The sequence below is a fragment of the Oncorhynchus mykiss genome, chromosome 3 (genome assembly GCF_013265735.2).
Source record: "Oncorhynchus mykiss isolate Arlee chromosome 3, USDA_OmykA_1.1, whole genome shotgun sequence".
Taxonomy (NCBI): domain Eukaryota; kingdom Metazoa; phylum Chordata; class Actinopteri; order Salmoniformes; family Salmonidae; genus Oncorhynchus; species Oncorhynchus mykiss.
In genome coordinates this window covers 6665625-6689580 of record NC_048567.1, presented here as the reverse complement: position 1 = coordinate 6689580, position 23956 = coordinate 6665625, and the positions used below count along the sequence as shown (strand labels likewise).

The window sequence follows — 23956 nt, the reverse complement described above, 5'->3', positions numbered from 1 at the left end:
GATGCTCCACCACTTCTCAGAATGGTGCTATGTCTCGAAAGATTACTTAATGATTAATTAGTATTCTACATAACACATTGAATATAATAGCATGATAATGTCAGGCATACCAAAACATGTCATTTCTTAAGACAATTTAGAAGGACTGTGCTGGTTATTTTTATTCCATCTGTTCTAAAATGTGATTAGTTTATGTGTCGGGGGGCTAGGGTCAGTTTGTTATATCTGGAGTACTTCTCCTGTCCATGTGTGAATTTAAGTGTGCTCTCTCTAATTCTCTCTTTCTCTCTCTCGGAGGACCTGAGCCCTAGGACCATGCCTCAGGACTACCTGACATGATGACTCCTTGCTGTCCCCAGTCCACCTGGCCGTGCTGCTGCTCCAGTTTCAACTGTTCTGCCTTATTATGCTGGTCATTTATGAACATTTGAACATCTTGGCCATGTTCTGTTATAATCTCCACCCGGCACAGCCAGAAGAGGACTGGCCACCCCACATAGCCTGGTTCCTCTCTAGGTTTCTTCCTAGGTTTTGGCCTTTCTAGGGAGTTTTTCCTAGCCACTGTGCTTCTACACCTGCATTGCTTGCTGTTTGGGGTTTTAGGCTGGGTTTCTGTACAGTACTTTGAGATATCAGCTGATTTACGAAGGGCTATATAAATACATTTGATTTGATTTGATTAGTTAGGCTGGTTAGCCACCCTTACTTATGTAACAGTGTAATTCAATTGTTAAATTCCTGCATAAAAATGGGTATTATGCCACCTGGTGGATTAGTGTGTTTACATTGTCTAATACACAGGTATGGAATTCTAAGTAAAACACAGCAGATTTATGGAGAATTGCTGTCGTTGAGTTGAAAATGGAATGGTCCCGGGATAGAAATGTATCAAATTGACATTGCATAATAAAATCTACCTTTTACATCGTACATGATTAATTTATGTTATTAGTAACTAGTGTTGTTGGTTTGGCGTCAAATAAGCCACTCTATATGTTATTTGCCATATGGGTTTTATGCTAGTTAAAGTTCCATACTTGAAGTTAGCAACTAATTCGAAAAGCATCTTCTTTAGGGGTGCTATTTATATCCCGTAGATTACCCATCATTCATCCATACTGTGTGTGTCCCATGATTGCAGGTAATTTATGACAAATGTATTAAGTATATGTTTTCTAAATGTATGAGCACCAGCTAGCAGCGTAATAGCCTGGTTTTGTTAGTTTTGGAAAATATGTGGTACATTCAAGGTGTATTATATTTCCTTGCCACAAGAGTGTGACGTTGAGTCATTTCAGGTTCATTTGATATGTTTTGAATACTAAAATGGATAGTTCATTCTGATTTTGTGAATATGAGATTACACATGGAAACAACATTTTTATTATAGTAAATGGGTGATTATTCAACTTCGGCACTTTGGCCGTGCAAACTTTCAGAAATGAAAACTTATTCAAACACCATTTTACCAGTATTGTACTTGTCATTGATTTGTCTAGAAACTATATCTGATAATGGCTGCGATCGTACTATTCAGGAATTTATATATTTTTGTCATTTCCCCCAGACAGCCATAGACAAATGTAATTTCCATCAACGTCATTAAACATCCATTTTCGTTGAAAATGAAATCATACAATTGACTCATAACGTATTTCTTATGCATTTGTACATGAACTTGTATCGAATATTATTTCAAGTGATTGTTTTCCTAATATTAATAATTCAACACGAAGCCTGAATGTTTAAACTTGCCTTGGTGACAGCTGAAAACATTTATTTATCACGAAAAATAAGATATTTGCACCCAACCTTTTTATGAGATTATAATAACAACCATATGATTTCCATATCTAAAACAAATGAATGTAAATTATACATAATATACTAATTTACCTCAAAATATGGGTTGTGATGGAAATGACATCTATGTTTAAAATAATGTATGAAAACAATATTTTATTGCAAACATTTTGAACAACAACCATTGTTAAACATTTCAGACCTATACTGGGTTGTAGGCCCATCATTCAAAGTGTACAGCAGTAGCCAATGGGCAGAGCTCAAGGAAGTAGGCCAGTGTTTTGAGAGTTGGGCCCAGATAGCAGAGGGGTCGTCCGCATAGAAGAGCTCAGTGAGCAAAGTGAAACTGTATAATTTGTGGTATATCCAACACAGGTGTGGAGGGTCACCTGCTTGTGAAATCACCAAAGGGAACTGCGTGGATTTCACTGGTGTATTTACACAGGTAGTTCTCTGCAAAGTCAATATGCACAATGATCTCCTCTTTCCCCAGATTCTCTTAACTCTCTGTTTGGAGTATTGGTGTCGAATGTTGTACACGTGTTTCCCCAGCTTCTCTTTCAATCCTTTGGAGAAGTCCTCCAATATAATCTGCAGTTTGTCACATACCTTTTCTTTTACTGTCAAATGTAATGTTTCCCTCTTTGTTTTTCTTCTCTCTCTCTTCAGCTTTGTTTTTCCACTCAAACCACCATGTCTGCTCACCAGCATCAAAGTCAGATGTTTTAAGCTCTTTTGCTTGGCGAAGGGAGCACTCTGTGTACATGCACTCTTTCTTCAGGTTCTCACAGCACAAAGACTCAAACTTTCTCAGTGTTGCTGCAGCTGATCACTTTGTGATGCTGTAGTTTGTCCGCCATGAACTGGAGGTTGGCATGGGTTTTGCAGGGACATGTGTCCCTATCCTGGACTGTTGGCTTGACAACCCAAAAATGACATATTTTGCAGAATTCACAGTAGGAAATTTGAATGTCTGAGTAATCCCTCTTAAACTTCTGATAAAGGTTCTGAATTGTGCCATTCAAGAAGCGCTTCTGCTTTTTCTTGTCCCTCGTTAGTGTGTCCTTTTTCCCTGTAGCTGCTCTTCTGTTGTCATCATGTTCATAGAATCTAGTGATTTTCTCTTCTGTGGCAGTGCCAAATCTGTTACACTGATTTTTCCTGGAGTATTGAAGACTTGATGGCCTGTTTTAATTTGCCCTCATTGCTTTTGCTGAAAATTCAAAATCTCTGTTTGTGGCTTTGACCAGGCCATACTTTCTCAGGATGTTGCCTCTGAAGCCACTTGTTTGTCCGTGGCACTGCACATTTTTTAATACTTTTGTTTTAACTCTGCAATGATGGCATTTTGAAACAATAAAATCCTTCTCAAGTTCTTCGGAGTTCCCTTCATTTGCTGTATTGTCTTTGGGGAATCTTGTCTCTTCATTTTGTTCATCAGTCAATCATACCTTTTTTTGTATTTCTCAGCTTTCCGTAAAGCATTATCAAGTTTGACATTTGTCAAACTAAGATCTCTGTATGCTTTTGACCGACCTCTTCCAACCTTTTTCCTTCCAGCAAGTATTCGACTTCTCATTCATGTTGCAGACAATGAGGAAGGGGTATCAGGGTGTGCATCAGGGCAGGTAAGTTAGGGGCAGGTATGTTAGCCTCATGTTCTGGCTGCAAGTTGTCGTGGAAATTTCCTGTATTACCAAATCATGAGAGAGCAAACCACACACAAGTCAGAGTTATCATAAAGTCCATATTTAATTATATAAGCTTCATCACAACCCTGTGACCCTCAGATCAATTCAGTGTCTATAAATGAATTATCTGAGAGTGCTTACATATTGGCAACTGAGATCCTTTATAGCAAAGACACACATAGCCAGACAGCATTGGCTATAAATTATTGTTCAGTTTGGTCTCCTAAACTAAGTTCTTCTCTCATTCTTGGTACCACTTAGAACCAAAAACATTACTTCATCCAATGGCATATATCAAATACACCCCCTCCTGGACAAGATCAGAAAAGACAGTGAGCCTCTTAGGTCATATACTAAATCAAGATAAGGGCAACCTCAGAGGGGACATGTAAATAGTTAGACACATTCCCATAAGAAGACAGGCCTGACCTCTACCCTCTCTGGGGCCCAATGTGACTAAGCCCTAGCAGAGAAGGGATAACTGCAAACTGCAAACAGTATTATCCAAAAGAAGACATTCTAATGACAAATATCTCACATAAGCATTATTATATAAATACAACATCTTATTTATCAATGTTACCTAACTAATTCTGCTACTACAAAGTCATCTGGTGACTGAGGTGGTGTGTTGCCTGATAGGTAGGTCTCCATTGCAACTGTTCTCTTTAGTTTGTCTTCTATTCCGTTGGTTACATTTCCATCTCGTTTCTTTGTTCTCGCTTTGTAAGCTCAGAGATAGATTTCACTTCTCCATTCTCTTTTCTTCCAGTATCTCTCCTTGTCTTTTTGCAGATGTTCCTGGTATCGTATATGATCATTTTTGATTTTGTTTCTAAATGTCTGTGACCTCTGTGCTGTTTTATGTGGCATCTTCTAGAAATAAAGACAAATACTACTTATATTTCAACTTGTGCACACCTTGGAGCATTTTCTGGATTCAATTCATTTTAAACATGATTAAATAAGCCGAAAGTAAAAACAAATAAGATAATGGATTTCTGTCATTTCCATCACACCTAAGTTTGTGATGTAAATGACATATCTACAGTTCCTACAGAAAATTGACAGAGTGTTTAGCATGCTTTAATTAGTATTACAGCTAGCATATAATTTACACTAAATATATACAATATATTTTTTAAATTCAAAAGTTCTACCACAAATTAAAGAAATTCTAGCCTGTTTGAAAATGACTGACAATTAAAATATTCTCTACACAAGCAATATTTACCTAGAGTTTTCTTCCAACTTCTGGACATCACATCTGGAACAACTGTCTACTGCAGCCATGTGCTTCAGTGTCACAATATGTTTCCATGGTAACTAAATAAACATTCTCTTAACTTTATTAATGAGGAATTTGTCCTCAACGGACAGGTATATTTTATGTAAAAAACAATATAAAGGGCATACTCACAATAAATATTGATACATTTGATTTGATTTACTCTTTCTGTAGTACATAACATTATATAATGTGTAATTATTGTTTTCTCATAGAAAAACATAGAAGCTTAAGTCTGTTAAGGGCAAAAAAGTGAAATGAAGGTATAAAATGCATCTGAAAAGTAGCTAAAATATTTGATAGAGAGGTGTTTAAAAAAAGTATGGGGTGATTCCAGTGTGAACTTAACATGCAAGTATGTGTTTAATTTTTTATAAAATCCTCAAAATTGACCCGAGGACATGGAAGTGCCCATAGTTGCAGAATCACCCAAATTATGAATTATTAGAAGTTGTTAAATCCACTGTATGATCCCAATGACTTTGATAGACATTTCAATTGTTCTTTTGTTAGTATATTATACAGCAGATTTATGGAGAATTGCTGTGGGAGTGCTATTTATATCCTGTCACTACTCCTCATTCATCCATACTGTGTGTCCCATGATTGTAGTTTTGGAAATAAATGAACTATCCATACATTACTCTTTCCTGTGTTGACTCACTGACTTTAGGGACGGGACCAGGAAAGTCACACTTACATCATTCAAGAAGATTGAAATGCATATTCCCATGAAAGTAATTGGATCAAATGGTTGGGATGCATGCAGCATGGACGTTTGACCTGTAAAACGTGAAGAATTGTCATTCACGATTAACAGTGATGATAGCATAATTTATAATAAGGTAGACCTAATTTGGTGTTTTACAAATTCAAAAATATACTATTTTCCTTTAGTCACTTACAGTATGTGTAGGAATAGGCATTCATGCAATTTGGATGATGCATTGTCTGTATATTCTTAAATTATTTTATACAAATAGGTTTTATGTCGGTACCAAATTAAGAGATTATGGCTTAATAATAAAAATGGTGTCCTGTAAACTACCTACAATAATGGCACTATCCCACTGGTTGAATTGCTGCAAAATAAATTGAAATACATTTGCCAAATGATATAACTAATCCTGTCTCTATAAATACATTAAATCATTAAATACTACGTAATTTAGCCGCAAGGATCAATAGCTTGTTTTTTTAAATGCTGTAGATTGTTTTGTCACATTATGAGCTCATAGGCCTAGTCTACTGTCGGAAATCCAGCAATTGGGCAGTCAACTCAGCAAATATAAAATTGTTGACTTGTGGCTGTCAATGAACAGCAGGCAACAGCAGTCATCTGGATGGCGTTGAACCCAGATTGGAACAGAGGGAAGCTCCAGAGGAGACTGCTCTTTCTCAAGGAGCTTGGCAAGGCATTGGTAAGACATCAAATCCAGAGGAGGCAACATATCACAAGGATGAGGAGGAGGATGCTGGTGCCCCATCCGCCCGAACCACAGAACTTCAACACCAGACGTAAGTTTGGGTGATATTGTTGCATTTGTGTGTGTGTGCCTGACTCTCCTATCTTGGCCTGCAGTAACCAAATATGTGAGTGAGTGAGATGTTAGTAAAATTCCTGAACTAAGTGTTTTCATCCTTCTAGATTGCAGCCAGTAGCAACAAGAAGTGCTGTGATGTGTGTATGGACCCAAAAAGGACAGGAAAACACAGTATACATGCATCAAGTGCAAGAAATACATTTGCAACACACAGTAAAACTCTGTGGTGTGTAGACCGGCCTTAATTTGTGTTCAATGGGACTAATTTCTAATGTACAATTTGTCTTTCTAATTTGTTCAGTTCAAAGCAATAAGCACCAATAGAGAGAAACCTTAATTCATTTATTTGTTCTAGATAAACATCATTGAGGTGGCGGAGCTAGCATGTTGGAGTTACACATGTTGGAGAGGGTCCTGCAACTTTTTTACGAAATAATATAACTTAACCTACTTTACAGGACAAGTCTCTTTCTAATACAATATTGTAACTTTCTATGTGTACATGCCGAGTAATAGGCGACCAAAGGGGTGGCAGGAAGCCTAGTGGTTAGAGCGTTGGACTAGTAATCGAAAAGTTGCAAGATCGAATCCCTGAGCTGACAAGGTAAAAATCTGTCATTCTGCCCCTAAACAAGGCAGTTAACCCACTGTTCCTAGGCCATCATTGAAAATAAGAATTTGTTCTTTACTGACTTGCCCAGTTAAATAAAGGTGAAAAATAGACCAAAACTCATCGGAGGCCTCCTCCCCACCAAACAACAAGACAGAATTGGCGGAAGGCACAGGTAACAACGTGACACTTTCAGAACTTACCCGGGTTCTGGGAGAACTACGTGTTGCTATGGCTGAGGATTTTAAGGCTACTATTGCTGAACTGGACACCAAAATTGAGATCACCATTCGAACGGTTGCTTCGCAGGGCCAGAGTATTGTGGACCTTGAGAAGGCTTCTGAATTCAACGCTGGTAGGATCGACGAGTTGGAGAAGCTATGCACGTCCTTGCAGGAGAGTGTGCAAGGCTTTCTGTGAAAGTGGTTGACCTAGAGGGCCGATCCAGACGTCAGAACCTTCTCGTTGTTGGTCTGGCAGAGGGGGTAGAGGCTGGCTCTCGCCCCACTGACTTATTTGCCAAGCTATTGAGGGATACAATGGGATCGGATGTTTTGGCTTCGGATCTGCAGCTGGATCGTGCACATCACGCTCTTGTCCCCATGCCTGGACCGGGCCAACGTCCCCGCCCGGTAATCATCTGTCACAGTTTCAAGACCAAAGATCTTATTCTGTGTGAGGCTCGAATGAGGGGTAACCTGTTACATAAAGCACATCCCTTCCGTGTCTATGAGGATTATGCGCCCTATGTGGCAAAGCATCACACCGGCTACAGAGATATCATGACCAAACTCTACAAACTCCATCTTCGCCCAGCCTTGCTCTTCCCTGCCAGACTCAGAATTACCCCTCACTCTGGTGAGAAGATTTGGCTCTCCTCGGTTTTGGACGCAGAGAAGTTTATCCGGGAATATACACCAATCCCCCGTATGGGTTAGAGCACCTTGTCATTGTGTGTTAGTCTGCTCATGGACTCGAATCCATACTATGCCATAAAGGGTGAAACCTTTATTAAACTGTCTCAGTAAGGGCTGCCAACTGAAATTTTATTGTCGCTCCCGGGCATGTAAGACGCTGAGCCGGCCAATGGGGTGCGGTCAGAGCTTTCATTTAACTTTAATTTAACTTTCTTTCCGGCTGGACGACTGACCTGTCGTTGGAGTTTAGAGCGATTTCTGTTTGAGTGGCTTTCCAGGTTTGATAATCTCATTCTTATTATCATACCATTTATTTGCTGTTTGCAGGGAACTGGTAATGATGGATGGGGCGAGGCAGATGGGGGAGCCTCCTCAGTTCATATGTTAGTAGACGTTCTAGGAAAGTGAGAGGAACGTATAGTAGGAATTTAATTTAGGTTTTTCTCTTGCACCGTACATTTTTGGCATCTGACGGATAATGTGTTTATTTTGTATGTTTTTCTCTCCTATTTGTGTATGCCTGTTTAAAGGTGGGTTGAGGGACAGGTTGGAGAGTAAGAGTGCTTGCTGGGGGGAGGGGTCGGTTGGATACTGCTCGGGTGTAGGTGCTACATATGCTGATCGTGATGGTTTGATGTGCTTTCTTACCTTTTTATTGAGTTACATGTTATACAGGCCACCATAGGAACTACAAACGAGAGAAGGGCAGGGCTTACATTTAATCCTGGAATGTCAACGGTTTAAACAAACCAATTAAGAGGCAAGGTCCTAGCCCACTTGAAAGCACTCTCATCTGATATTATATTTTTGCAAGAAACCCATCTGAAAAACAATTCTCATAGCAGACTTAATTGTAGGAGGGTGGGGCAAGTGTATCATTCTAACTTCTCCGCCAAAACGAGAGGCACAGCGATTCTGGTACGGAAAGGAATTCCCTTTCTACATAAAACCACTATTGCGGATAAAGAGGGTCGTTATGTGATCGTAATAGGAGAGATCCACTCTACTTCTGTATCTCTACTGAATATCTATGGGCCAAACATTGATATGGCTTGAATCCCGCTAACGGGATCGATATGACAACAGCCAGTGAAAGTGCAGGGCGCCAAATTCAAAACAACAGAAATATTAAAATTCCTCAAACAGAGAAGTATTTTACACTATTTTAAAGATAAACGTGTTGTTAATCCCACCAGTGTCCGTTTTCAAAAAGGCTTTACAGCGAAAGCACAACATATGATTATGTTAGGTCAGAGCCTAGTCACAAAAACACACTCAGCCATTTTCCAGCCAAAGACAGGAGTCAATAAAAGCAGAAATAGAGATCAAATTAATCCCTAATCTTTGATCTTCATCAGATGACACACATAGGAATTCATGTTACATGTATTGTGTATGTTTTGTTCGATAAAGTTCATATTTATATACAAAAATTTGAGTTTGGCGCGTTGTTTAGTAGTTCCAAAACATCCAGTGATTTTGCAGAGAGCCACATCAATTTACAGAAATACTCAAACATTGATAAAAGATACAACTATCATGCATGAATTATAGACACACTTTTTTTACGGAAAAAGTAAACCATGCAATAATCTGAGTACGGCGCTCAGACAACAAATCAAGCCATACAGATATCCGCCATGTTGGAGTCAACAGAAGTCAGAAATAGCGTTATAAATATTCACTTACCTTTGATCTTCATCAGAATGCACTCACAGGAATCCCAGTTCCACAATAAATGTTTGATTTGTTCGATAAAGTACATAATTTATGTCCAAATACCCCTTTTTGTTCGCGCGTTTAGAGTGAATACCTATATAAAAAGTTATAACTTATTCGATATTTGGAGGATCTCTAACCCAACGGGTAGGGAATATTACTTTTACTCTCATATTCACAATGTTTATACCCGAATTGCCTACTTTTTGGTTGATGCGAAATTACTCCCTTATACCTGTAATGTGAGGTATCATGATATTATAATCTCTGACCACAGTCCACTCGCCTTCTCCCTGAGATTGGGTGACATCATATCAAACGAGAGGCTCTGGAGGTTGAATCCTCAGCTCCTCACACAGACAGAACCAACATTCTGTGAACATCTTAAATACTAAATTATATTTTTCTTTGATACCAATGACAACACTTCCCCAGCATTGTTGTGGGAAACACTGAAGGCTTATCTGAGAGGCTGTATCATTTCCCTTCAGGCTGCCAGGAGTAGGCAAAACAGAGAAACATTTGTAGAATTGGAGGGACAAACTCACTTACTGGATAGGGAAAACCCATCTATGGGGAAACATTTTTAAAAATTACCTCTTTAAAATTGGAATATAATCAAATTATCTCAGCTAAAATTGATCAATCTTTTCTCTATGCCAAGCACAAATATTTTGAGTTTGGTGACAAACCACACAAATTACTCGCCAGACAACTTAGAAAAACTGAGTGACCGAGTGATTCACAAAGTTAAATCTGCACCTGGGGAATTACTCTCTTCCCCCAAAGACATCTATGACAGATTCCGTCAGTTTTACGAGACTCTATATACACATCTAAAGCAGATTCTAACTCCTTAATTATGCAACACTTTTTGGAGGACTAATCTCCCTGCCCTGAACCAGGAAGATTCCAACTTCCTGAATAAGGAAATATCTCTTGGAGAAATTTGAGAAACAATTAAATCTCTAAAGAGTGGTAAGACCCTGGGCCCAGAGGGATACCCTGGTGAATTCTATAAAACATTCAGCAACATGCTCTCTCCCTACCTGCACAAAATGTTGGTTCAGGCCAATGAGGATGGAGCTCTTCCACCTACTTTGGATGAGGCGTTCATTACAGTTATACATAAGAAGGGTAAAGACCCGGAAGAGGTAGGGTCATATAGACCAATATCTCTCCTTAATACAGACCAAAATATTTTAGCTAAAACTCTGGCTAACAGGCTTAGCACTTTATTGGGCAAATTGGTCCATTCGGACCAGACCGGCTTTATCCCTAACAGAAACTCATTCTTCAATCTCAAGCGCCTCTTCAACATTATGTATGCTCAGAGGTTACCCAACGTGGACCTTGCCGTTATATCTCTTGACGCCGAAAAGGCCTTTGACCAAGTTGAGTGGTCCCATCTATTCAATGTACAACAGAAATGTAATATTGGAGATGTGTCCATAAATTGGATCCAGCTTTTATATAGGAACCCCTGTGCAAGAATACTCACTAACCAATCATTGTCGCCCCGATTTAACCTTTATAGAGGGACAATGCAGGGTTGTGCGCTGTCGCCTCTGCTCTTTGTTCTAATTATTGAACCTCTCGCTCAGGCGATCAGATCTCACGCAGCAGTACACGGCTATAATACTAAAGAAACTCTAAGATTTCTCCATACGCAGATAGCATTCTCCTCTATGTAACAGAACCCCAATCTAGTATTCCAGCTATTCTTGATTTGATTAATTTGTTTGGTACCTTCTCAGGATACAGAATAAATTGGAACAAGAGCGAATTAACGCCCATACGGTTAGAAAACCCTTCTTGGTTAGAACTTCTTCCATTTAAGTTCTCTTCAGAAAAATATACCTAGGAATTGTAGTTACCAAACGATACTCCTCACTATTTAAAGAGAATTTCCCCTCTCTGATGCAAAATCTCAAGGCAAACATACAATTTCGGAGAACTCTCCCAATTTCTCTGCTCAGAAGAATTAATTCCATTAAAATGGTCTTCCGCCCACAACTGCTCTACATATTCCAGAACATCCCAGTATTCATACCTAAATCCTTTCATAAACAACTGGACTCAATTATCAATCCTTTCATCTGGGATTATAAAACACACAGGATAGGTAAAAAACACCTCTGTTAATCCAAGATGGAAGGAGGATTGTCTCTCCCAAATGTTATATTTTACTATTGGGCCGCTAACCTCCATGCTGTTACGTTTTGTCTGGATGATGCACTTCCGTCCTCCAGTTGGCTTAGTTAGTATGGAGCGTGAGGATTGTCACCCCTTCTATTTGTTCTGTGATTTTGTCACCTGTCAATTTGGAGATGTCACTTTATAAACTCAGCAAAAAAGAAACGTCACCTTTTCAGGACCCTGTCTTTCAAAGATAATTCATAAAAATCCAAATAACTTCACAGATCTTCATTGTAAAGGGTTTAAACACCGTTTCCCATGCTTGTTCAATGAACCATTAATGAACAGGCACCTGTGGAACGGTCATTAAGACACTAACAGCTTACAGACTGTAGGTAATTAAGGTCACAGTTGTGAAAACTTAGGACACTAAAGAGGCCTTTCTACTGACTCTTAAAAACACCAAAAGAAAGATGCCCAGGGTCCCTGCTCATATGCGTGAAAGTGCCTTAGGCATGATGCAAGGAGGCATGAGGACTGCAGATGTGGCCATGGCAATACATTGCAATATCCGTACCATGAGAAGCCTAAGACAGCGCTACAGGGAGACATGATGGACAGCTGATCGTCCTAGCAGTGGCAGACCACGTGTAACAACACCTGCACAGGATCGGTACATCCGAACATCACACGTGGGACAGTTACAGGATGGCAACAACAACTGCCCGAGTTACACCAGGAACACACAATCCCTTGTCGTAGCTGAATCAGAATTAGTTAGGTAACATAGATAAATAAGATGTTTTATTTACTTTATACTTGTCATTAGAATGTCTTCTTTTAGACTATACTGTTGGCAGTTGCATTTTCCTCTCTTCTCTAGAGAAAAGCCACTTGGGGCCCAGAGAGGGGAGAGGTCAGACTTGTCTTTTACATGTCTGGTAATAGGCAGAATATCAGAAAGGGAGAGGTCAGGTTTGAACAAAATCTTCATAATGAATATATCTGTGAAACCATGTGAAGGGCTCCACTATGTCTGTACTCCAGTCACTCCCTCCTTTTCCCATTGGGGGGAGGAGTATGGCAATGTCTAGAACCATTGTATGTCCCCTCTGATGTTGAAACTTGTCTTTCATAGTGTATGACCTAGAGGCTCACTCCCCTTGTCCAGGGGTGAGTTGTATTTGAGATGGGAGTATCTAGAATTGACAATTGATATATGCCATTGGATGAGGTAATGTTTTGGTAATATGAAGTACCAAGAACGAGAAGTAGAACCTCGTCTAAGAGACCAAACTGAACGATAATTTATAGCTAATGCTATCTGGCTATGGGATACTCCTCTCTCAAGTAAAAGGCCCTTTGTGAAGTTCCTAAGATCTGTGGTTCGTCATTGTGAGTTGAGAGGGGTGTATCTTGGCTATAAAAGATGAAGTATTCTTTTGTAAGCACTCTCAGAATTAATTTTATAGACACTGAATTGATCTGAGAGTCACAGGGCTATGGTGAAGCTCATAATTAAAGATGAAGTTTAAATAACTCTGGTCTGCTCTCATCATTTGGTAATACAGGAAATTGCCACGACACCCTCCATCAGTGCTCAGACTGTCCGCAATAGGCTGAGAGAGGCTGGACTGAGGGCTTCTAGGCCTGTTGTAGTAAGGCAGGTCCTCACCTGACATCACCGGCAACAATGTCACCCATGGGCACAAACCCACCGTTGCTGGACCAGACAGGACTGGCAAAAAGTGCTCTTCACTGAGGAGTCACGGTTTTGTCTCACCAGGGGTGATGGCCGGATTCGCATTTATCATCGAAGGAATGAGCGTTACACCGAGGCTTGTATTCTGGAGCGGGATCGATTTGGAGGTGGAGGGTCCGTCGTGGTCAGGGGCGGTCCATGAGGAGATGCACTGCAGTATTTAATGCAGCTATTGGCTACACCAGATACTGACTGTTACTTTTGATTTTGACCACCCCCCTTTGTTCAGTTTATGTTTCAGTTGTTGAATCTTGTTATGTTCACACACATATTTACACATGTTAAGTTTGCTTAAAATAAACGCAGTTGGCAGTGAGGAAGTTTCTTTTTTTGCTGAATTTAGTAACAATCCTATTACACACAGCACAGCCCGAATCTGGAAGCAAATTAAAGTCCATTGACCAATTTCATTCATGCTCCCTGTTGCTAAGAATCCCTCCTTTTCCACCTCTAACCTTTGATAACACATTTGAGTGATGGGGAGAGCTAGGGATAAATGCCATAGGGAATCTATAAATAGAAGGGACCTTTGCCTCCTTTGAGTTGCTGACTGAAATGTATAATCTTCCCAGACGTAACTTTTTCAGATACCTACAGATTAGAGACTGTTAGAAAACATCTTCCGACATTTGGGAATGCTAAATATTTGACAGATGCATAAAAATATGCCCCACCCCACCACCAGACAAAGAGATATCTCGTCGATATGACTCTTTTCAATCTGTTAGCACACCTTCTACAGATGCCATTAAGGCAAAATGGGATGAAGCACTACGGACTGACATTTCTGTGGCAGACTAGGAAGAGAGCTTGGAGTATATCCACACCTGCTCCATTAACTCCAGACATCGTCTCATATAATTCAATGTATTACACCGATTACACTATTAACTGTAGTAGGTTGTATTCCAAAGAACTACCCCGCATCCCATTTCCCTGTAACATGGTGGAGATGTTAGTGCTAAACCGATTCCTTGGGACATGCCTACCCTAAACACCTACCCTAGACTTTTTACATTTCAGAGTTGGTACGTCCCAAGAATCGCGGATAGCATGGATCATGATGGACACTATTTTACTTTAAGTTTTGTCCACCAACTTCAAATAGCCGTAAAAAACAATTTGTTATTGAAAGTATATTTCAATGCGATTTAATGGTACAACGATTCCCTACACTATTCAGTTATTGTTTTCTCACAAACTGAAATTGAACGAAGAGTGTTGAGTTTTAGCAGCCAGGAAATGAGAGTGATTTCTACATAGGCCGCTTTCCCCAGTCTGCCATTGTTCGTTGTGCTCGAGGAGGCGATGACCATGTCTCTTAGTGTCGCAGGATGGAAGAGATGGGGATGCAGTTTTCCCATCTTAAAAACAGAAGCCGGGCGGTCTGGCTTTTGTTGCCAAATAGGAAAAAGTCTGCATTTTAGAATGTGATTTTGTATTGGGCCAAAATAACATTTTTGTGAAAATATTGTGAAACACCATCATTCCACTATTACTGCAGGTATATTAGACATTTAATGAAATTACAATGCAAAAATTGTACATGTAGCTCCTTTAAGACTCAAGTTAGCAACTTGAGCTAACACCTAGCAAAAAAAAACATAGCAACAGGACACCAAGATCTGTGTAGAAAAAAGCTCCAATATTTGCATAACGTTTGATTGGAGGATAACTATGAGGGTTATTGAATCAGGATCAAATCCTCTGATGTCCTCGAGCTCATTAATGATATAATGTTCATATTTGAAGATTGAAGAAATAACAGAAGTGTCAAGCAATGGAATGTTAGCTAAAGACTGGTACCCAGGTTAGCACACTGCCACCTAGTGTGTTGTTTGAACAGATATAAACCAAAGGTTTGCGATATACTGCCACCTGCAATTCTGGAATGTCTCATTTACAAGTATAATCCTGATGGAGTTATGTGATCCTTCCTTAACCCATACCTTTTTACATTTTAGTCACTGAGCAGATGCTCTTATCCAGAGTGAGTTACAAGAGCAACTAGTGTTAAAGTCAGACACATTTTTCACATACTCGGTTTGGGGAGTTGAACCAGCGACCTTTCGGTTACTGGCCCAATGCTCTTAACAGCTAGGCTACCTGCCGCCCATAGGAAGTCCTCAATGGCACTGCCCATGCTGAAATGGGCTTTTGGGCACTACAGTCTTCTATCTACAGTTGAAGTCGGAGGTTTACATACACCTCAACCAAATACATTTAAACTCAGTTTTCACAATTCCTGACATTTAATCCTTGTAAAGAAATCTGTTTTAGGTCAGTTAGGATCACCACTTTATTTTAAGAACGTGAAATGTCAGAATAATAGTAGAAATAATGATTTATTTCAGCTTTTATTTCTTTCATCACATTCCCAGTGGGTCAGAAGTTTACATACACTCAATTAGAATTTGGTAGCATTGTCTTTAAATTGTTTAACTTGGGTCAAACGTTTTGGGTAGCCTTCCACAAGCTTCCCACAATAAGTTGGGTGTAACTGAGTAACTGTAAGTTGGTGTAACTGAGTCAGGTTTGTAAGGCCTCCTTGCTCACACAGGCCTTTTCAGTTCTGCCCACACATTTTCTATAGGATTGAGGTCAGGGCTTTGTGATGGCCACTCCAATACCTTGACTTTGTTGTCCTTAAGCCATTTTTCCAAAACTTTGGAAGTATGCGTGGGGTCATTGTCCATTTGGAAGACCCATTTGTGACCAAGCTTTAACTTTCTGACTGATGTCTTGAGATGTTGCTTCAATATATCCACATAATTGTCCTGCCTCATGATGCCATCTATTTTGTGAAGTGCACCAGTCCCTCCTGTAGCAAAGCACCCCCACAACATGATGCTGCCACCCTCGTGCCTCACAGTTGGGATGGTGTTCTTCGGCTTGTAAGACTTCCCCTTTTTCCTCCAAACATAACGATGGGCATTATGGCCAAGCAGTTCTAGTTTTGTTTCATCAGACCAGAGGACATTTCTCCAAAAAGTACGATCTGTGTCCCCATGTGCCGTTGCAAACGGTAGTCTGGCTTTTTTAATGGCGGTTTTGGAGCAGTGGCTTCTTCCTTGGTGAGCGGCTTTTCAGGTTATGTCGATATAGGACTCATTTTCCTGTGGATATAGATACGTTTGTACCTGTTTCCTCCAGCATCTTCACAAGGTCCTTTGCTGTGGTTCTGGGATTGATTTGCACTTTTCGCACCATAGTACGTTCATCTCTAGGAGACAGAACACGTCTCCTTCCTGAGCGGTATGATGGCTGTGGTCCCATGGTGTTTATACTTGTGTACTATTGTTTGATGAACGTGGTACCTTCAGGCATTTGGAAATTGCTCCCAAGGATGAACCAGACTTGTGGAGGTATACAATTATTTTTCTGAGGTCTTGGCTGATTTCTTTTGATTTACCCACAATGTCAAGCAAAAAGGCAGTGAGTTTGAAGGTATGACTTGAAATAGATCCACAGGTACACCTCCAAACAAGGGGGCATTACCTGAATTTGTGGAATCATGGTAAGAAGTTCAATCAATACATTTTATAACAGGAAATTCCCAATCTAGCTGCTACATAAAATCAGAGAATTACATTAATTAAAGTGCAAAATAAACACATTTGTTGAGCTGCATTTAAACAAATAATGTATTTTTTGTAAACATTAAGAAAACAATCAAGGGCTGCATTGTAATAATAATTTGGTGGGTACTTATACTTGTCCTATTTCACATTGGAAATGTATTTTTTGCATATCCCACCTACCCCCGAGACAACCCCGGAGAGTAGGGTCATGGCAAAGGAGCAATTATGGTTAAGTGGCTTGCTCAAGGGCACATCGAAAGATTTATTGGCTCAGGGATTCAAACTAGCAACCTTTCAGTAACTGGCCTAATTCTAACATCTAGGCTACCTGCCGCATTGTTACAATGCCTTTGCATAGATCTGGACAATATTAAAACGGTTATTATTGGCTGGCATCTAGAAACTCTGCGCGCGTGTGTGTGTTAGAGGTGCGCTGTGGTAGCGAGATGTAGCATCTCATGTAGGGAGGTAACCAGGTTCTGGAACAGTGTCTCTGCATCCGTCTCTGGACTGGACTTCCACGCTGAACAGGAAGCCACGATCCTGAAACAGGACAGACACCAGAAGCTTCTATCAGGCCATCCTAGAGAAGACAGATGTACTAAAGAAAATCTACAAATTCTACTAACTACATGAGAGACCAAATAGCTGAAGTAACTGTTCAAAATCAAAGATTACTGGTCACGTACACAGTTTAGCAGACGCAGTGATATGCTTATGTTACTAGCTCCTAACAATGCAATAAAATGTCAAACAAGCCAACAATAATCAGAAAAAAATGTATTCATTAAATGAATGGCCATTGTCCATAGTCCAGGTCTTGTGTGTGGTGTGTTAGCCCACCTGTCCTCACTGATGCGGTAGAAGAACCCGTAGCCATGGTGCACCATGGGAGCACCCACCCCATGAACTGTGGTGTAGCCAGCCAGACTGGTGGACAGGGTAAAGTTACCGCCCCCGCCACTGGAGAGAGAACACACACAAATTACACACACCATAAACACAAACACACACACACACACACACACACACACACACACAAACACACCTCTTGCAATACAGTGTATCAGTGAAAAGGTCTGGCATAGGAAGTCCCTCCTCCTTGGCGATCAGGTAAAGGCCCAGGAGATGTCTGTCAAAACCTTTTCCGTTCTGTGCCTCAGCCATCAGTTTGTTGTGCTTGTTGAAGGCCAGCAGCAGGGCTTTCCTCTTAGCCTCAGCCTGGGAGACATACAGAAAGTCAGAGTGTAAGTATCCTGGTCGCCAGATTTACATGTATGGCATGACAATATATGAAGAACTAATCGTTTACTGGATACACACACTCTCACACTTACGCTGGCTGCAGGGAGGAGCATGGTATGGCACCAGTTCTGTGCCTCCAGGGTACAGGGCCTCATGGTCTCTGTCCTGCCGTGGTAGAACCTTCTGGTCATCGCTGTCTCATAGCAACTACCTAACCTGGGAGGGGGGATTATCATCAATCATCAGTTATGGAGAGAATATTGGAGAGGAAGGATGGATGAAGTTGATGGATGGGCGGGTGGGTGGATGGATGGATGAATGTTGGGTGGATGGATGGATTAATTGGATGGATAGTGGATGGGGGGCCAGCTCCAAGCATAAGAGAATATAAGCCGTTGCTTAGGGCCCCAGGCCGCCCTCAACCTCACCCCAAATTATTATTATTTGAGAGTTAGAATAGTAGAATACACCAGTTACAAGGTCGAAATGTGGATCTACACCAGCAATTTCTCTGTTGTTATGCTCTGGCAGTCAATCAATTCACCATGTCTTCTAACATTTCTTAAAATTGGTAAGTTAGTCTAGCCAGCTATCTAAACTTGTAATCATGGCTGAACCCCGACCAGGGTGTCTAAGGGCCCTGACCTCTAGGGGGCCCCTATTGATTTTGTTAGTCACTCACTATCATCATTAACATGGCATAAGTCACAGCAAAATGTGTATAATTACAAGAAATTAGCTTTAAAACTGAAAATAATGTCTCTCCACCCCATGGCCTAGCTTAGGCCCCAACGAAATCTCGCTTAGGGCCCCCAAAAGGCTAGAACCGGCCCTGGCTGGATGGATGGTATTACCTCCCATGCTGTCTGTAATAAGCCAGTTGAAGGGCCAGTTGTATGAAGGTGTCTGGGTGGAGCTTCCTCTGTTTGATGGCTGCTTTCCCAAACGAGGTGAACGCATAACACACCACCTGCAAGTCCTGAGTCTGGAGACACACACACAGGTGTCTGTCAAACCAGATATCACACAGATTAGAGTTGTGTGTGTGTGGTGGGGAGAGTAAGGGCCTGTGAGGGTGTGTTTGTGATGAACACAACACCTGCAATGGTCCAATCTGACGACCAGGGAGATGCACAGAGTCATGAATGTGTGTGTGTGTGTGTGTGTGCTCACAGTCTCAAAGTACTGTTGCTTGGCATGTGCAACGTCACTCCTGACTCTGTCATCCACAGTGAAGACCAACTCTTCAGGAAGAGGCATAGGCCGCACCGTCTCAGAGCCCTTCATAGACACACACATCAACAAATATACTGTTTGCTTACAGTGAAAGTAAGGTACTTGGAATTAAGGACAAACAAGATATACAGTCACCTAAAATAAGTTCAATAGAAACGGTATTTACCTTCCACTTGCCGTCTGTAGCTTTGAGTTGCTGATCCACATAGTAACAATGAGTTACCAGCACCATGCCTTCAAATGGGGCATGCTGCAACACACACCAGCAATTACCATATATAGGAGCAGACTCACAACAAAACATCATTACACTACTGCTAACAGAGGAGTATTGTTATCTCAAATCTTATTTTTCTAACTCTCAACCCCCACCCCCTCATATAACAAAAAACACACACAGTAAAAAAAGCACACACGTCACAGTTGGATCCGAAGGTTCCGTCGGCGAAGGAGAGGGAGTTGTAGGACTTGTCACCCCAGCGGATGGTGGGGTCTCCTGTCAGCACCTCCAGGGACACCTGGGGGCAAAGGTCAAAGATCAGATTATACCACACTTAGAATGGTATGGCTGTCTGTGGTGTATGTGTGTGTTGTAGGGGCCAACCAGGATGCAAGATGATGACCCAGAGGTCATATCCAGACATAGTGGAGCAAAAAAGTATTTAGTCAGCCACCAATTGTGCAAGTTCTCCCACTTAAAAAGATGAGAGAGGCCTGTAATTTTCATCATAGGTACACTTCAACTATGACAGACAAAATGAGAAAAAGAATCCAGAAAATCACATTGTAGGATTTTTTATGAATGTATTTGCAAATTATGGTGGAAAATAAGTATTTGGTCAATAACAAAAGTTTATCTCAATACTTTGTTATATACCCTTTGTTGGCAATGACAGAGGTCAAACGTTTTCTGTAAGTCTTCACAAGGTTTTCACACACTGTTGCTGGTATTTTGGCCCATTCCTCCATGCAGATCTCCTCTAGAGCAGTAATGTTTTGGGGCTGTTGCTGGGCAACACGGACTTTCAACTCCCTCCAAAGATTTTCTATGGGGTTGAGACTGGCTAGGCCACTCCAGGACCTTGAAATGCTTCTTACGAAGCCACTCCTTCGTTGCCCGGCCGGTGTGTTTGGGATCATTGTCATGCTGAAAGACCCAGCCACGTTTCATCTTCAATGCCCTTGCTGATGGAAGGAGGTTTTCACTCAAAATCTCACGATACATGGCCCCATTCATTCTTTCCTTTACACGGATCAGTCATTCTGGTCCCTTTTCAGAAAAACAGCCCCAAAGCATGATGTTTCCACCCCCATGCTTCACAGTAGGTATGGTGTTCTTTGGATGCAACTCAGCATTCTTTGTCCTCCAAACACAACGAGTTGAGTTTTTACCAAAAAGTTATATTTGGGTTTCATCTGACCATATGACATTCTCCCAATCTTCTTCTGGATCATTCAAATGCTCTCTAGCAAACTTCAGATGGGCCTGGACATGTTCTTGCTTAAGCAGGGGGACACGTCTGGCACTGCAGGATTTGAGTCCCTGGCGGCGTAGTGTGTTACTGATGGTAGGCTTTGTTACTTTGGTCCCAGCTCTCTGCAGGTCATTCACTAGGTCCCCCCGTGTGGTTCTGGGATTTTTGCTCAACGTTCTTGTGATCACTTTGACCCCACGGGGTGAGATCTTGCGTGGAGCCCCAGATCGAGGGACATTATCAGTGGTCTTGTATGTCTTCCATTTCCTAATAATTGCTCCCACAGTTGATTTCTTCAAACCAAGCTGCTTACCTATTGCAGATTCAGTCTTCCCAGCCTGGTGCAGGTCTACAATTTTGTTTCTGGTGTCCTTTGACAGCTCTTTAGTCTTGGCCATTGTGGAGTGTGACTGCTTGAGGTTGTGGACAGGTGTCTTTTATACTGATAAGTTCAAACAGGTGCCATTAATACAGGTAACGAGTGGAGGACAGAGGAGCCTCTTAAAGAAGTTACAGGTCTGTGAGAGCCAGAAATCTTGCTTGTTTGGAGGTGACCAAATACTTATTTTCCACCATCATTTGCAAATAAATTCATTAAAAATCCTACAATGTGATTTTCTGGATTTGTTTTTCTCATTTTGTCAGTCAGAGTTGAAGTATACCTATGATGAAAATTACAGGCCTCTCTCATCTTTTTAAGTGGGAGAACTTGCACAATTGGTGGCTGACTAAATACTTTTTTGCCCCACTGTATCTTTGCATACAATCAAAACATGTGTAACCTGCTTAAATGCTTACACACAACTTTAAAAGATCTCACTCTCTGTACTGGACAACATCACAAAGCGGCAGAAGTCTCACTGCTATCATTGACTGAAAGTTAGCTTTTTAGCCTCTGGTGCTAATTATTATCCTTTGCATTTTACTTTGACCGCATCCTGGACTCAAGTCTGCTCTTTACCTTTACAAACTCAACTTGCTATTGCAAATTTCTGTGTATAGTGTGTGAGAGGGTGTGTGTGTGTTTTTGTACGTACTGGTGTGTAGTTCTCTGCAGTAGCGTAGGGTTTAGCATCGTCCAGTGAGACCACAAACAGACTGCTCTGGATGGTCTCTAAGATGGTCTTATTGGCTGGATCTATACCTATCAGATACTCCCTGGCCTACAGACACACAGACCCTTAAATTTAATTAAAATTGAATAGAAAGAGAGAGAGACAGAAAGATGAGAGAGACAGAGAAAGTTGAAAGAGAGAGACACGTTTAGTGCATGGTGATGTCCGTTCTGCACAGCCAACATCACACACACACCTTAGCCCAGCGTGTCCTCTCCTCTGAGGTGAGAGCGGCGATTCCGTCACCTGCAGGCTCCCCCTCACAACACTGCTTCACATGGGTCAGCTGCCTACACACACACACACACAGACATAAATACATGCAAATATATGCATATGCACACAAATATACCTAAATATCCACCGGCCAGAATACCTGAGCAGCTCTGGAGGGGTAAGAATGTGTCCGTCACACACTGCATCAAACGAGAAGAAACGCCCCTTACACATCACCACCACATGGGAGGGGCATGGACCCTCGCTCTCTACAACACACAAAAAACATCAATAAATACAGCACCAGTCAAAAGTTTGGACACACCTACTCATTCCAGGGTTTTACTTTATTTTTACAATTCTTCAAAGTAGCCACTCTTTGCCTTGATGACAGCGTTCCACACTCTTGGTATTCTCTCAACCAGCTTCACCTGGAATGCTTTTCCAACAGTTCACTTCTTATGGCTGCCATCCCGTTAACAGGATAATTTTCATCATCAACCGCTGAATTGCATAGCGCCACATTCAAATAATATTATTACAAATATTTATATTCATGAAATTACAAGTGTAATATAGCAAAACACAGCGTAGCCTTTTGTTAATCCACCTGTCGTGTCAGATTTGGAAAATTACAGCGAAAGCGTTTGTGTAAATTTATCGATCGCTCGACAAAACACTATGAACACCTAGCATCAAGTAGCTTGGTCACGAAAATCAGAAAAGCAATCAAATTAATCGGTTACCTTTGATGATCTTCGGATGTTTTCACTCACGAGACTCCCAGTTACACAATAAATGTTCCTTTTGTTCCATAAAGATTATTTTTATATCCAAAATACCTCCATTTGTTTGGCGCGTTATGTTCAGAAATCAACAGGAAAAAGCGGTCACGACAACGCAGACAAATTCCAAATAGTATCCGTAATGTCCACAGAAATATGTCAAACGTTTTTTATAATCAATCCTAAGGTTGTTTTTAAAATATATAATCGATAATATATCAACCGCAACTCTCTTTTTCAGTAGGAGAGGGAAAGGCAATGGCTGCCCAAACTCTGTTGCGCATTCAAAACGCTACTGGCACCGGGCCATACTATGACGCGATGCTATCTTTCTCGCTCATTTTTCAAAATAAAACGCCTGAAACTATGTCTAAAGACTGTTGACACCTTGAGGAAACGATAGGAAAATGAATCTGGTTGATATCCCTTTAAATGGAGCAAAGGCAGGCTATGGAACATGGAGTTTTCAAAATAGAAGCCACTTCCTGGTTTGATTTTCCTCAGGGTTTCGCCTGCAATATCAGTTCTGTTATACCCGCAGACAATATTTTGACAGTTTTGGAAACTTTAGAGTGTTTTCTATCCAATACTAATAATAATATGCATATATCAGCAACTGAGACTGAGGAGCAGGCCATTTAGTTTGGGCAACTTATTCATCCAAGCTACTCAATACTGCCCCCCAGCCATAAGAAGTTAAGGAGTTCCCACATATGCTGAGCACTTTTTGGCTGCTTTCCTTCACTCTGCAGTCCAAATTATCCCAAACCATCTCAATTGGGTTAGGTCGGGTGATTGTGGAGGCCAGGTCATCTGATGCAGCGCTCCAT

The 23956-nt window shown here is 41.0% G+C and overlaps 1 protein-coding gene across 4 annotated transcripts in view; it reads right to left on the bottom strand.

The window, feature by feature from the left end:
• LOC110507826 (peroxisomal carnitine O-octanoyltransferase) overlaps positions 1 to 23956 on the bottom strand; it is a 52944-nt gene that overhangs the window by 23087 nt on the left and 5901 nt on the right. The window contains exons 6-16 of one of the 4 annotated variants that reach the window (XM_021588121.2): positions 22502 to 22610; positions 22322 to 22415; positions 22048 to 22173; positions 19934 to 20053; positions 19702 to 19785; positions 19473 to 19580; positions 19154 to 19284; positions 18392 to 18515; positions 18103 to 18275; positions 17898 to 18017; positions 16999 to 17597 (exon numbers count right to left, since the gene is read on the bottom strand). The exons of 1 other annotated variant lie outside the window; for it this stretch is intronic. In XM_021588121.2, the coding sequence (XP_021443796.2) occupies positions 17477 to 17597; positions 17898 to 18017; positions 18103 to 18275; positions 18392 to 18515; positions 19154 to 19284; positions 19473 to 19580; positions 19702 to 19785; positions 19934 to 20053; positions 22048 to 22173; positions 22322 to 22415; positions 22502 to 22610 (1310 nt within the window). In that variant the 3' untranslated portion in view covers positions 16999 to 17476. Of the gene's footprint in view, positions 1 to 16998; positions 17598 to 17897; positions 18018 to 18102; positions 18276 to 18391; positions 18516 to 19153; positions 19285 to 19472; positions 19581 to 19701; positions 19786 to 19933; positions 20054 to 22047; positions 22174 to 22321; positions 22416 to 22501; positions 22611 to 23956 lie in introns of those variants that run through there. 2 more of the 4 variants (XM_021588129.2, XM_036967163.1) reach the window with 2 other exon arrangements.